Source organism: Marmota flaviventris, chromosome 13 (assembly GCF_047511675.1).
Source record: "Marmota flaviventris isolate mMarFla1 chromosome 13, mMarFla1.hap1, whole genome shotgun sequence".
In the NCBI taxonomy this organism is placed as follows: domain Eukaryota; kingdom Metazoa; phylum Chordata; class Mammalia; order Rodentia; family Sciuridae; genus Marmota; species Marmota flaviventris.
In genome coordinates, this window is record NC_092510.1 from 50,694,604 (window position 1) to 50,709,100 (window position 14,497).

Consider the following 14,497-nt stretch of genomic DNA (forward strand, 5'->3'; position numbering starts at 1 on the left):
AAAGTGGTATTATAATGGATATTATAAGACATAAATTTTATTTCAGAAATTTTTTATAATTAATTCTATAGATCTGATCTCAAAAAACCTGCAATGGAAATAAAATAATTTCATTTTATATTACTTAATGCACTTAAAGATTATATTGATAAGAACATGAGTGCGAAAAACCCATAGTTATTTCATAGGATTGTGGGTTGTAGGGATGTTTGATGTCAGAATGAACATAGCCATTAGTAGAGGCCATCTGCTGGTAAACAAATGACTGACTTGTGCACTCCTGAATCTAATGTTTGGTTATTGTAAGGAAATCAGTGAAAGACAGATGGTTAAATAATAATAATAAAAAAAATATTTGGATTTGAATTACTTTTATTTGAAAAAAAGGTAATGAAGTTACATGTAAAATTTTTGAATAAAAATGTTTTTTAAACAGTTAAATGCTATTAGATAAATGAAACTTGTAGACCTAATAACCTTTTTTTTTTTTTTTGGTATTACAGCATGTTTTTACTTAGGTCAAGTTTGCCAGCCACATAGTAGGGTAATTCTTGAATTTAAATGCAGTTGAGCCATCATGTAAATACATCTTGAGTGTCTATGCTTATTGAAACATCTGGGCCAAATGCCACATTCCGTTCCATTTACTAACTTTGCTTTTGTCATGTTAGTATTTATGTTGTCACTTTTCTATCTGAAGAAGATTAAATTACTAGAACAAGAATTTCCTTCTAGAAGTAAAGGGTTTTCACTATCAGTTAACTAAGAGTAACACGTTGTAATGTTTATTGTAAACCCTTTAGCTTTACTTGACCTTTTTGTAAAATCAAATGAGTTTATAATGGAGATAAAAAAGGAAAGAAATTCAGGTTTATCATATTACATTGCATTGTATTTATGTTGTTATTGAGAGTGCATTTGGCAAGAAATCTGGCTTAGTAATTTAAAAGTTATTAGAGGTTGGAACTTTTTCCCGTTTAACTGAATTCTAAAAAATATTCAGAGGTTAAAGTGGAAGTTGTTGATATTGTTGAGGTTTATTGTTCCTTAAGTTACACATGCTGCTTCACAGAGAGTTAGGTACAGTTGTATGCATAGGAAATTATGATGAACTGAGTTGGTGTGAGTAAGTACCTCTAATGAAAGTTTGGAAAAATCTTGTAATTTTCACATACTTGTCTTAGATATTGTTTTTGTTTAATCTGATGCTGTCAGTTGAGTTTGCATAATGTTCAATAGACTTTTCAATGCTTTCGCGTAACTTATTTCTTAAGCCCTACCACAGCCATAGGAGATAGGTCATTTAAGCATCATTTCTATTTCACAAGTGAGGAAACTATGGTTCAGACAACTGGTAACAAGTTTGTGTAGCAAGGAAGTTCTAGGGACTGCATTAGAATGGTGATAACCAATGTTAAATGTTGAGCACATTGTTTGGCATTCAGAAATTTCAAAGTGAATGTATGGACTACTTTAATACATTATCACTATCTTTAACTTCTAATCATTTTTTGTATTGTACTGTAGCACTATTTCTTTTAGAAATATATGTTTGAATTTAAAGGAATATCTGATAATAGGTCTAACGACATTTCATTTTCTTATTCCTTTAACTCATATTTCTAAGTAACTCTTTAAAAAAATATATATATAAATTGTAGTTGGACAGAATACTATTTATTTCTTTATAATGTGGTGCTGAGGATCAAATCCAGCACCTCCTATGTTTTAGGCCAGCGCTCTACTGCTGAGCCACAACCCCAGCCCAAATGATTTTTTTAAAAATATTTTCTTAGTTGTAGGTGGACACAATATCTTTGTTTTATTTATTTGTTTTTATGTGGTGCTGAGAATGGAATCCAGTGCGAGGCAAGCACTCTACCATTGAGCCACAACTCCACGCCTCCAAGTGATTATTGATTGATTAATAATTAAACATGATAATAATGTATGAAAAAACTAAGTAGTTCCACATTGTTAGCCATCCACACAAATTTGTATTTCTTAGTTTTTTCCTGAGAAACTGAAATTTTAGTACAATACATCTACTTTAAATTATCTACCATGGTAAGAATATTAAAATAATTCTTTAATTATTGTTAATTAAAAATGTTATATGTCATCTGTAGGACTTTGTGTTTCATATTTTGATACAAGCAAAAAGGTATAATACATAGTTCTTTCTTCAATAAGTGTAATATTTAGTTGGAGAGGCACATGAGCAATTATATGATATAAAGTTTACCAGAAGGCTGTGCATAATTAAATGCCAAAAGAATGCTATAAATTTAGAAGAGGAAGTTGTCGAAGTTTGAGAAGGCTTCATGGAGGAGATTTAAGCCAACCCATGTCCTCTCCAGGATCTGAAACATGGGATGGGAAGACATGGGATGGATCAGAATTCAGATAATACTGCCAACCTTCCAAGTAGTCTTAGGTAATATAACGGTCCACAAATCAAACATCTTTCCTGGACTGATACTTTTTATTCTGTCTAATGATAAAGAAAACTGGTTTTCTGGGGCATGGCTTATTCAAAGGAAATTTATAATTTGTATCGTATTAGAAATAAGATTAAAAGCAGGCACATATCATTTTTAGCACATATATTTTGACCTGCTAAAATTTACATAATAAAAATAGTGTTAAGTTAAATAATCACTACAGAGTTTGTGTATATGTGTGTGTTTGTATATATAAATAGTCACATATATAGTGTGTATCTACATAGATGATCACTAGATCTTATGATAATTTTATGTTTAACTTTTTGAGAAACTGCCAAACTGTTCTTGCAAGTGGCTGCACCATTTCACATTCTCATCAGCAATGTATAAGGGTTCTGGTTTTTCTACAAGATGTTCTTTATTTTTAACAGAGAAACATTCACCTCATAGGAAAAATAGGTGAATATGTGTTTGTTATATTTTTCAATATTGCCATTACATAAAAGACAAATAATTTGTACAAATAAGACATTTTAAATGAAATTCTTTGATGTTTGTGTGTCATTGCATGTCCGGTTTGCAAGTGTGTCAAATTGAAGAACAAGAACTAAAAGTTGAGTAATTAAAAAAAGAATTTTACTTCTAAGGAAGTGTTTTAATTTTGGGCCCAAAGTGTCAAAAGTTTATGGAATTCTGGAAGCCAATTAGGTGTCCCTGAAAGGTTGTATTTCAGGAGGTAGGGCAGGTGTTTCACTAAGGAAAGAAGCATCATTTTGGATGCACTTTGAAGAAAAGCAAGAAAAGAAAAACTAGTGAAATTATATATAGTATTTTTGATATACTAAAAAGATCTGTGTAAAAGATATTCAGATATCCTATTCTTTTTTAAGTTAAAAAATTTTTCAAGATAAGAATGCTTTTTTGAGGGAGGAATTTGAGAATATTATTTTTGATATTAAATACACCAAGGAACAGGTTATTTCAGTACTAGGAATGCTTTTGTGCCATATGAAAGTGATGTTCCTTATGTTTGCTTAAAAAATATTGTCCTTTAATCTCCTTGGGCGGAGAACACTGGATTTTTTTTTTAAGGCAAATTTGCTCTATAGTGGTTTCCAGCTTCACCATCAAACAGGCTTTGTTCTTCAAGAATAATTCACAGTAAATAATGCAATACCTCTGAAAGTCCCTGTGGAAAGTCACAATTAATTTAAAACAGAATTTTGACATGCTGACAAGTTCCAAATTATATTTGTAACTCTCTTTTTAAATATAGTTTTCTTTCCTTTACATCATAAAGCTTTTTTCTTTCATTAGGTATTATTCAGTGCTTATTATGGGCAAAACTGTGTGCTAAACAGTAGGATAATTTTTGAAAAAAAATTTTTTTAGTTGTTGATGGACCTTAATTTTATTTATTTATACGTGGTGCTGAGAATCGAACCCAGTGCCTCACACATGCTAGGCAAGTGCTTTACCACTGAGCCATAACCCTAGCCCCTAGGGATGATTTTATAAAGAGTTATTTTATTCATTCAATATTTACTAAATACCTATAGGGTTTAGAGCATGATGACAGACTCCATAGTAAATAATTCCTGCCCTCTAGGAACTAGCAGTCTATTATATTTGAGAGAGAGTAGATATACACATATGAAATTTGTAAGTAGCAGTGTAGGAATTAAATTGTTCAGTGATTTTTAATTTAGTTCAGCAAAAGTCAAGATCAGTTGTAAGAGAATGATGGTAGTAAAAAGTGTCATAGAATAGATAGGAGCTGAAATATTGTTAGAATTTGAACAGTACAGGGGAAAAAGAAGGGAAAGGGCCTGGGGGTGCTAGAGATCCTGTTAAATTGTGAAAAGAAGTAGTAATACTAATGTCTGGATGGTAGAAAAGCAGACTAACCTCTCCTTTTTCATCAAATTGAGGATAGCGGGAAAAGGTGAAGTCTTTATGGGGAAGGCATGCGAGATGTGACTGAAGGGGAAAACCTTGGTGACTAAAGACATCAAGTTTAGCTAAAAGGATTAGGTAAACCCAGATGAAGGAACCTTGGGCAAATTATTTAACCTCACTAAACCTCAGTTTCATTATCTGTAAAACTATCAACCTCAGAGTCTAGTTGAAAGTGACTAACTGTATATTGTGAAGGAGTTTGAGATCTGTCATGTGTTAAAATGAACTTAATCTTTGCCATAAGGGGCCTACTTTTAGCTTTTCTTCAACAATCCATTTTATTTTGACTAATGACTTTGCATATTGTTTTGAAATATATAAAATATCATTAGCAAAACGATTCTTTCAAAGATTTTTTTTTGGTTCAAAAAATGTTGTTTATTGAAAACACACCTCTGCCTGAGACACAGAGGTTCAATTTTATTTCCACTTACTCAACTATTATTAGTCCGCTTCTTTTATCTTTAGGTTTTCTATAGTTTTCCTTTAATTGAACAGGTGGAATTGATTTTGGAGAGACTACGGAATTAACCTTTGTGATTCCATTTGCTTTCCACATTCTACCTACATGCCCTGAAACTCTGCTACTCCTAGAAGTATTTCCAATTCTTACGTTCATTTGCCAAGTATAGTACTGTTCCAGGATTTTTTGTCTTTTATAGTTTTCACATAAAGTTAAATTCCTCAGCTTAGCACATAGGTCTCTCAATTCTCTGTTATCTACCTACTTCTCAAGTTTCTATCATCCCCTTTTTTCTTCAGGCATTCTGAATTATTTGTACTTCTTTGGAACATTATCCTGTTTTCTGGCTCTTACTTTTAAATGCTTTTCTTTTTTTTTTATCTAGCTACAGCCTGAGTGTTACGTTTTTTTCCTTAAAGGTTGCCTTTAAGAAAACCCTTAAGAGAGTTGTCTTCACATCTGCTTCTAAGCAATTCACCTCGCTATTGTTTCTCAGACTTTCTTCCTCCTTTAAAAAGTTCCTTCTGGAGCATTACTTGCTTTGCTAGTGACATTTGCCTGGAGCTCTGGAACATAGTTCTATTGCTAGACTACTGTTACCATAGCTTGGCCATCAGTGGAGATGTGGTTGGGGTTAAGTTATAATGTCTCTATTTCTCCATTTCTTATAGTACCACCCCTGGTGTAGCTGGATTAGGTATTAGACAAGAGTTGGAATAAGTAAAGCAATTAAGGTATAGTATAGAAACATGAAAACCATGTCTAAAATACAGTTTTCTCTCTGTTCAGGGGAAAGCATCCAAGAAGCTGAAGTGTTCAGAGAGCAACTTCTTAATGTACTTCCCATACTCTTTTATCTTGAGAACTATGCCTGTAAGGAGTGCTTCTGTCCACTGTCCACCTTTGGGAAACCTTATTTATTTGGATTTATTTTCCTCACCAGTATTTTTCTACAAGTTTGAAACATTTTGACTACTACCTGTTAGCATTATTGATAATAGCCTTTGACACCCAAATTTTGTGGAGTGATCAAGAGTTTTTATGGTTTGTCCTAAGTTGATCTCCTTTGAGATCTTCCTGCTAATGTCAATTTTAGCCTTTTGTTTTTTCTAGGTTTTCAGTGGGTAACTCTGGAATCAGACACACTCATCAAGTATCTCTTCCAAAGTTTCACATTAAATTTTATGTATAGTAAAGTCTAATCAGATAATACAAAGATAGTTTCCTTAATGTATCCAAAGGATTCTTTCACTTCACTTTCTCATACAGTTGCAGGGTATAATATTTCTTTCTCCAAATGACTACCTTATTAAAACTGAACTCCCTCAGTCTGCTTTTCAAAAGAAATAGGTCCATGGCTAAATGTATGGCAGCTCACTGGGCAAATAAAAATCCAGTTGAAGCTGTTAAGTTATTGTAGTTTGCAAGGGTTAGATTAGATTGTTAAAGAGTAGTTATTGCCTAGCTTCCTAATTAGAGGAATTGGCTTTTTTGTTGTTATTTTTATTACATACCTCATTCCCACTTGTCCTTTAATTGTCCTATCCCTCCCAAAGCCTGTCAGCATCATTTTTGTTAAGCTCCCTTTGATGATCCTCTGGCAATCCAGCATCTCTCTAACATGACATTATACCATAATAATTGACCTACTTGTCTGTTTTCCTGAACATGGAATTTAGTAATCAATAATGATTAGTGATCAGTATTAATGATTAGTGATCAATAATGTTTATTGAATGATAAATGAACAATAAAAGAAACTGGGATCTGTTATCTTTTAAATTTGCTCTTGCTGGGTGCAGTGGCATATGCCTGTATTCCCAGCAGCTTGGAAGGTTGAGGCAGGAGGAACGAAAGTTCAAAGCCAGCTTCAGCAACTTAGCGAGATCCTGAGCAACTTAGCAAGACCCTTTCTCAAAAGAAAAAAAGAAAATGGACTGGGGATATGGCTCAGTGGTTAAGCACTGTGGGTTCAATCCCTGGTATGTATAAATAAAAAACAAGTAAATAAATAAGTAAACAAACAAACAAAATTGCTCTCTACCTTAGAAATACCTTAATCATTACATGTAAGATTTCATAGAGAGCCAGTTTGTTTTCTTGTGATTAAAATACAGTTATTGGTGGCCCTGTTGAGAGTCAGTAAGTGTCCTCCTGTCTGTAACCACAAGACCACTTTGCTGACATGGCCCAGCCACCTCTATTTCCCCAGACTGTTGTGAGGCCTTGGGGAGCTAAGCTGGGCTGAACAGTCACCGGAAGCAAGAGGCACGCTCTTCGAGGGTGACAGTAGTCTAGAGACTGCAGGTCTGAATGGGGATACCCAATGCACGTGGTGGTGCCCCTGCATGCGAGGTTAACTCATTCTAGCTCACCCAACCTTAACACTCCATTTATCTTAAAGAAATTGGACATCATGTATACATGCGTGATATGAAGAAACTGGTTACAGTTTCTACTCCTATCTGCAAACGAATGGGCCCAGAATGGTGTAAGAGACTCTTTGGTTGAATGGACATAAAAATTCTTGTTAAGAACATGTTGGGCTGTGGTAACTGACCTTCATAGCTAAAGTATACAATTATTCGGAAAGTATGAAAGGACATTTTGTAATTATAGTGTGCCCTTATGCTTGTGATACTTGTGATATGGTTGTGAATGTTGATATGATTGTAAATAGTGTCAAACTCTGTTTCATTAATTATAAGGGGATTATGTCTGAAAAAATATGGTTTTTACAGTTAAAGTTTTATTTTTTTAAAGTTAAAATTTAAATTGTAAAAACTTTAGACAAAAATGATTAGAAAGCTGCTGAGGGCCAGCTTCACAATCAGTATTTTCTCCCACCACTGGAGCTGCTCTGTATCCAGCCTTCTGTCTTGGAGAGGTAAGAAAAAAGAAACTGAAATAAGAGTGCTCCAAGTCAACCCCTTCTCATCATTAAGTGGTAGACAGTCAAATGATATTTCTTGCATCATTGATTTAACCCTTTTTTATTTTGGCAAAAGTTAATGTCTTTAAATATAGGAAAGTCTCTATTGACAGCATAATTTCTATTTTAAAGGGGGAAATAAGTTACTTAAGAATAGAAGGAAGAAATTAATGCAGAAAAAGTACACTTTCTTTTTCTAAATATATGTATTTATGCACAAATGTACAGGAAAGTCAAGATGTACTCTTAAGTTTATGTGTGGTACTCTTTGTAAAGCTTCTGTGTTAGAGGATTTAGAGATCAGTGTGCACATTTTGACCTATACCTTATATATTTTTTGAATATTTTAAAAGTTGAATCTTTTGAAGGGAAAGAAGTAGTGTCAGCAAAAGATTATTTTCTTTGTATAAAGAGAAATTAGTAAAATGCTCATTTGTTTCATGATCAAATATTTATCTTCTTTTCTAGAAATTTCAAGAAATTGCAGAAAAAAATATGGAAAAATTGAACCAAATTGAGAAGTCCCATGAACAGTTGGCTATTGAAAATTCACACTTCAAAAACATGTTATCAAAGACTCAAAGGGATCAATCATCCTTGCTGGCAGCCTGTGCATTGATGGCTGGGGCATTATATCCCCTTTATAGCAGATCCTGTGCTTTATCTACACAGAGAGATTTTCTCCAGGAGCAGGTCAACACCTTTGAATTGTTCAAATTGGAAATTAGAACGCTAGCCCAAGCATTATCAACGGTAGAGGAAAAGAAGCAAGAGGAAGTGAAGATGAAGAAAAAACCATTCAAAGGATTGATACGTATATTCCGGAAAGGTGTCATTGCAATTTTGGCAGCAAACAGACTCAAGATTTTGGGCCAGTCATGTGCTTCTCTTTTTACCTGGATGGAAAGTTTCAAAGAAGGTATAGGCATTTTAGTGTGCACAGGAGAGCCCAAAGACAAGCATAAATTTCCAAGTAAGATAATTTGTGTTTTTCAAGTCTAAGTTGCATATAAATGAAGTAATTGGGAATGTAGTTGGCTCTTCTATAAAATCTTTAAAAATCATGTTGGGCTGGGGTTGTGGCTCAGAGGTAGAGCGCTCACATAGCACTTGCGAGGCGCTGGGTTTGATCCTCAGCACCACGTAAAAATAAATAAATAAAATGAAGGTATTGTGTTCAACTACAACTAAAAAATAAATACTAAAAAAATCATGTAATATATCTAATCATGAAACAGAACTGAATCCGTATAGGTACATATGTGATGTATGGAGAATTGTACATTTTATCTAAATACATTTTTTTTGTTATAAACTGATTAAAATTTAATTTTTACACTGTCCAGCTTTATTATGTTTGAATCTTCTTTTTTTTTTTGCAGTAAAGTATTTGTACAGTGCCTTTTTAATTAAGACAATCTAAAACAAACTTGATTTAAAATTAATTTCCTTTACTTTCACTTTCTATGAGTTAATATAAAATGATAAGAGTTAAAAAAATTATTGAGTTGTGTGAAAATGACACAAATGTAAAATATTCTAGCTAATAGATATTTGAAAGCTGGACTATTCTGAGGAAGCACTCTATATTAACTTTTTTAAAAAGTAGGCTACTAAATAATATATTACAATTAAAGAAAATTTCTTTTTGGTTTCAGTTAACAGTTATCTATAAAACAGTAAATTAGGTCAATCAAATCTAACATATCTTGTAGATTTTTCTTCTGCACTAAGCAGTGTTCTGTGTGCAGTTTCATTTGTGTCTTAAATAACTGAACACTGCCATGAATTTAAAATATGGGTTTCAGTAAAACTTTTGGAGCATTTCATAATGAATATCATCTATTTTTGTAGAACATCAAAGGGAACAGTTTCGTTGTTTACAAGCGCTCACTTGGCTTACCAGTGCTGACCTTCTTGCTGCAATAATCAGTTCTATGGCCGAGTTACAAGAAGTCATTAGTAAAACAGGTATGATTTCCTCTTTTATGTCCTTGCAAATGTACTTAAAAGCAAATGTCCAGAAATTTTTTATGGTACAATGTCTAGTAAACTATGTAGGAAGAAAATATATTGGTTTTTATCTTTCTTTTTTCAGTAGCAGAGAGATTGTTAAATCCATATGTAATGCTATAATAAATTAATGTAAATTTATTTAAAAAAATGTTTTAAAATTTATTTCTTAGTTTTAGGTGGACACGATATCTTTGTTCTATTTTTATGTGGTGCTGAGGATTGAACCTAGTGTCCCATGCGTGCTAGGTGAGCACTCTAACACTGCGCTACAACCCCAGCCCCAAATTAATGTAAATTTAAATGGTTAATTTTGTCTTTATTTATGGAGGAAATTAAGTGACATTTTTTGGCAAATATATCTACCTCATTTTTTTCCCTTTGTGATCTGGCTTTTGATTTTTTTAGTTAATAATACAGCAGTTTTCTTTAAATTGTTTTGGCCTTTATTCTTTTCTACTTCTGTAAATTTAAGAAGCTTGAATAGTAATTGAGCCAGTAGAAAAATTTTCTATCTCATTTGGTGAGTTTTTAATTTTGTCTAATTTATTTTAGAGAGAGTTATTTGGAATAGTCTGTGCCTTTCTTCCAGGTATAGAACCAATAATCGTGATTCCCAAAGGTCTAAAATTCAAGTTTATTTTTTCATGACTCAGATTTTATGATATGTTTGTATGAAAGGTTCGATGAAAACTAGTTTCTCTGTGATGGAAGTAATGTTGACATACAATTATGGGTTAAGCTGTGTCATTGGACTAATTATGATAATTTCAGATTCATTAGTAGTAAAAAATAATGTAATCGTGTTTAAGACTTTTCTGCTTAATGAAATGTGTAAGCATCAACTAAATGACAATGTGGTGTATAATTTAATTCTTGAGACAATACTATGTAAATATGAATTATTCATTGTGATTTTAAGGGACTGGGATGTAATTCAGTGGTAGAGCTCTTGCCTAGCATGTGCAAGGCCTTGGGTTCAATCCTAATACTTGAAAAAAATAAAATAAAAAATGTGGATTCTGGAGCTGGACTGCTGGATAGGGATCCTGGTTCTGGCACTCATTGTGATTTCAAGTATCTGAAACTAGGTTCTTCTAGTAGGAAACTTATGACTCACAGATTATTTTTAAGTGTGGCCATTGATCTTGGTAAGCCATGTGCATATTTAATGTATTGTCAAAACCTTAATATACCGGGTTTGGGGTCTGAAATAAAAAATCTAAATTATTTTAAGAATTTATATATTGTATTACAAGTTCAAGGCAAAACACTAGCATTTTTTTTTAATTTTTAGTTGTAGATGGACACAATACCTTTTATTTATTTTTATGTGGTTTTGAGGATCGAACCCAGTGCCTTATACAGGCTAGGCAAGTGCTCTACCATTGAGCCACAACTCTAGCCCAACACTAGCATTCTTGAAAGGACTTAATAGCTTGGGGTTTAGCTTAATAACCAAATGGTTTGTATTAGCTATATTTTTATATATATGTAGATACTCAAAAGCAGATTGTTTTTTTAAAGCTATAATCTTCTTTATATTATTAATTTACTTGATGTATTTTTTCTTTTTACTGTCCTATATATACTTTAGGAGATAAATGAAAAATATGTGAATTGTTTAGTCCCTCCAGAAAATATACAAATGATTATGAAACAAAAATGACAACTCATGCGTAACTTCAGGCAGAATATAATTAAGGCTGGGATAGGAAGTGCAGGCTTTAAATGTTGTAAGAATCTGTATGAGGTGCAGCTTAGTGTGGTTTATGAGTGTAGGGGGGTCTTCAGGAAGAAACAAGTGATTTAGCTGGGTCTGATCAGACTGGAAATCCATGCTTAGCAGGCTTAGGTTATAGATAATGAATAATAAAGGATATTTTTATAATATTCCCATTGGAGTGGGGAGTATATCATTAGCTCATTATCAGATTGTAGAGGTTTTTATAAAATTAGGCAGTAATTCCCCCTGAATACATTCCAAAAATGGTTCCTTGAAATATTTTTAAAGTTAAAGATCTTGGCACCATAATTATTAAGCCCAATATGTATAGGTATGACCTATCAAGTAGAAGATAGAGTAAGAATGGTGTCTTTAAGTCTTTAAGTGCTTGCCTGCCTCCAGGAACAGAGCTGCTTTGTAGTTGTGCCTCTAATGGCTTGAGGATATAGCAAGTTCAGGGAAACTTATTTTTAGGAAAGATTTTAAAATGTTTGTTGGCTAAGAAGCACTACTTAAGGGGAGAAGTGATTGTCACTCAGAGGGAAGGAATAATTGATGATAGTATCAGAGTCCTAAGGAATATTGGAAAGAACATGGTCTGGACAGGCATTATCTGAGTATTATTGAACCAGTACAAATACTATCAGTGTGGACCTTACTTGACCATTTGGGATTATAGAATAATTGGTCAAACATGATGAAGGACTTCTATATTTTCCAGGTCATTAGTTTTCATTTTTAAGTATATTCTAGCAGTAGAAATTTCAGATATTTTAGTAGAAAGGATGGGAACATATTTTTAGACAGTTTATCAGTAGATAATGAGAATAAGTAAAGCCATAATAGCTTATATAATTATGTTATTTACAACTTAAGTGTATGAATAACCTAACTAGGTAAAAATTATTGAGAGAGTAAAGAACATTAGCTTTTAACAAATATTTGATTTTGTATCCTTCTCTGGTAACTAGCAGTTGTGTGAAATTGGGAAAGTTTTTTAAACTTAATATGTTTCAGATTTTTTTACTTGTAAATGAAGATAGGGTCTTCTTCCTGGCTGTTTAGTGAAATAATGCTTATTGAACATGTTGTACAGTACCTGGCATATAGTGGTTACTGAAACAATATTGCTCCTGTACTTACAATTGCACCATGAAAATAGCGTATTTCATTAATGGACACCCATATGCACACAGACACATTTATACAGATTTAGGCTATTAATTTTCTATCCTAAAATTGTTCTAGAGCTTTTTGGGGAGGCAATTCTTTATGGGTAAGCAGGAATTTTCCTGACCTTGGATATTGGTTTGGATGCTAGCTTATGTGACCTTGGACAAGTGTTTTAAAATTATATGTTCCTCAATTTCTTTATCTGTAAAACAGGAGTATCACCTATCTAATAGAGTCATTTGGAAGACTGAATTAATTTGTATAGAGCTTTGAATAGTCTTTGTTTATCAGTGTGCTTACTTTGTTTAGTTAAAATGTTGGTCATGGGTTGGGGTTTTAGCTCAGTGGTAGAGCTCTTGCCTCGCACATGCGAGAGCCTGAGTTCAATCCTCAGCACCACATAAAAATAAATAAGTGAAGTAAAGATATTGTGTTCAACTATAACTAAAAAATAAATATTAAAAAAGTATTTAAAATGTTGGTCATTATTAATACATCAACTAAATGATAACAAAGAATTTTCATAAAATTTTGGAGTAAATCAAATACATTGGTTATCTTAAAATGTCAAGACATTTTACATATTACACATAGCTCTAACTTTTTAAAAAATCTTTGTTGTGAATTAACTCTATAAAGATTAAAAAGAAATTCCTTCCTCTGAATAGAGTGACATTGTATGTTTGGGGGAGGTGTCACAGCTTTGTCTTCTTTATTAATTAATAGAAGATTCCACTTAAAATAGCTTAATCAAGTAGTTTTTTTCCACTTTAAGTAATAGGCAGTCTAGAGGTATGTAGGAATCTAGACTGTCTTTCCTCTCTGTAAATCTTAGCATTTTCATATCTGTGCCTCCTAGTTTTAAGCTGTCTGCCCTACTTTCAGGCATCAGGATTGTGTTTGGGCAGGAAGGAAAAAGGTAAAGGTAAAATGCAAACACATTCATAGATTATTGGTGGGAGTGACAGTGATGCAGCTACTTTGGAAAAAAAAGTCTGGCAGTTCCTTAAAATGTTCAATAAGGACTTATCATGTGAGCTAACAGTTCCAATCCTGGTATATATCCAAGAGAAATGAAGACATATACCTACACAAAAACTTGAGAACAAATGTTTATAGCAGCAATATGCTTAATAGTTTAAAAAACAAAAATAAACCAAATGTTCCTGAACTGATGAATGGACAGATATCCAAATGATGAAATTTTATTAGGCCATAAAAGGAATGAAGTTATTGATATGTGCTACAATATGGATGAGCCTTGGAAGCATTAATCCAAAAGAAAGAAGCTAGTCACAATAGATTCTACATTGTATGATTCCATTTGTTTTGAAATGTCCAGAATATACAAATTTAAAACCAGAAAGTAAATTAGTGGTTGTCTAAGACTAGGAAGGCAGCATGGGAAGTAACAGCTAATGGAGATGGAAGTTTCTGGGGCGATAAAATGTTATAAAATTGATTGTAGTATGATGACTGCATAACTCTGTAAATGTACTAAAACCATCGATTTGTACACTTTAGATGGATAAATTGAATCGTGAGTTAATTATATTTCAAGAAAGTTGTTAAAAATATGAAGGCATGTGGTTGCTGAGTTTATCTTTATGTATCTGGAAGGCAAAAGCCTTACCTAAAGTTTACCAAGTAGGATTTTGTTTCTTTGACCTGAACTGGGTTACATAGTTATTCCTAGATGGCTAGCTATAAATTAGCAGAAGAAAAGGGAAGGTTTTGTGGTTGGGTCATATTAGTTAATCAACAGTGTCTGCAATAGAGAGGAT

General features: G+C 32.8%; 1 protein-coding gene across 1 annotated transcript in view; it reads left to right on the top strand.

Moving 5' to 3' along the window:
- Positions 1–14,497, top strand: part of Ccdc171 (coiled-coil domain containing 171) — a 398,124-nt gene that overhangs the window by 173,082 nt on the left and 210,545 nt on the right. Inside the window, exons 17-18 of the mRNA XM_071600432.1 lie at positions 8,270–8,774; positions 9,656–9,772. Of these exons, the coding sequence (XP_071456533.1) occupies positions 8,270–8,774; positions 9,656–9,772 (622 nt within the window). The remainder of the gene's footprint in view (positions 1–8,269; positions 8,775–9,655; positions 9,773–14,497) is intronic.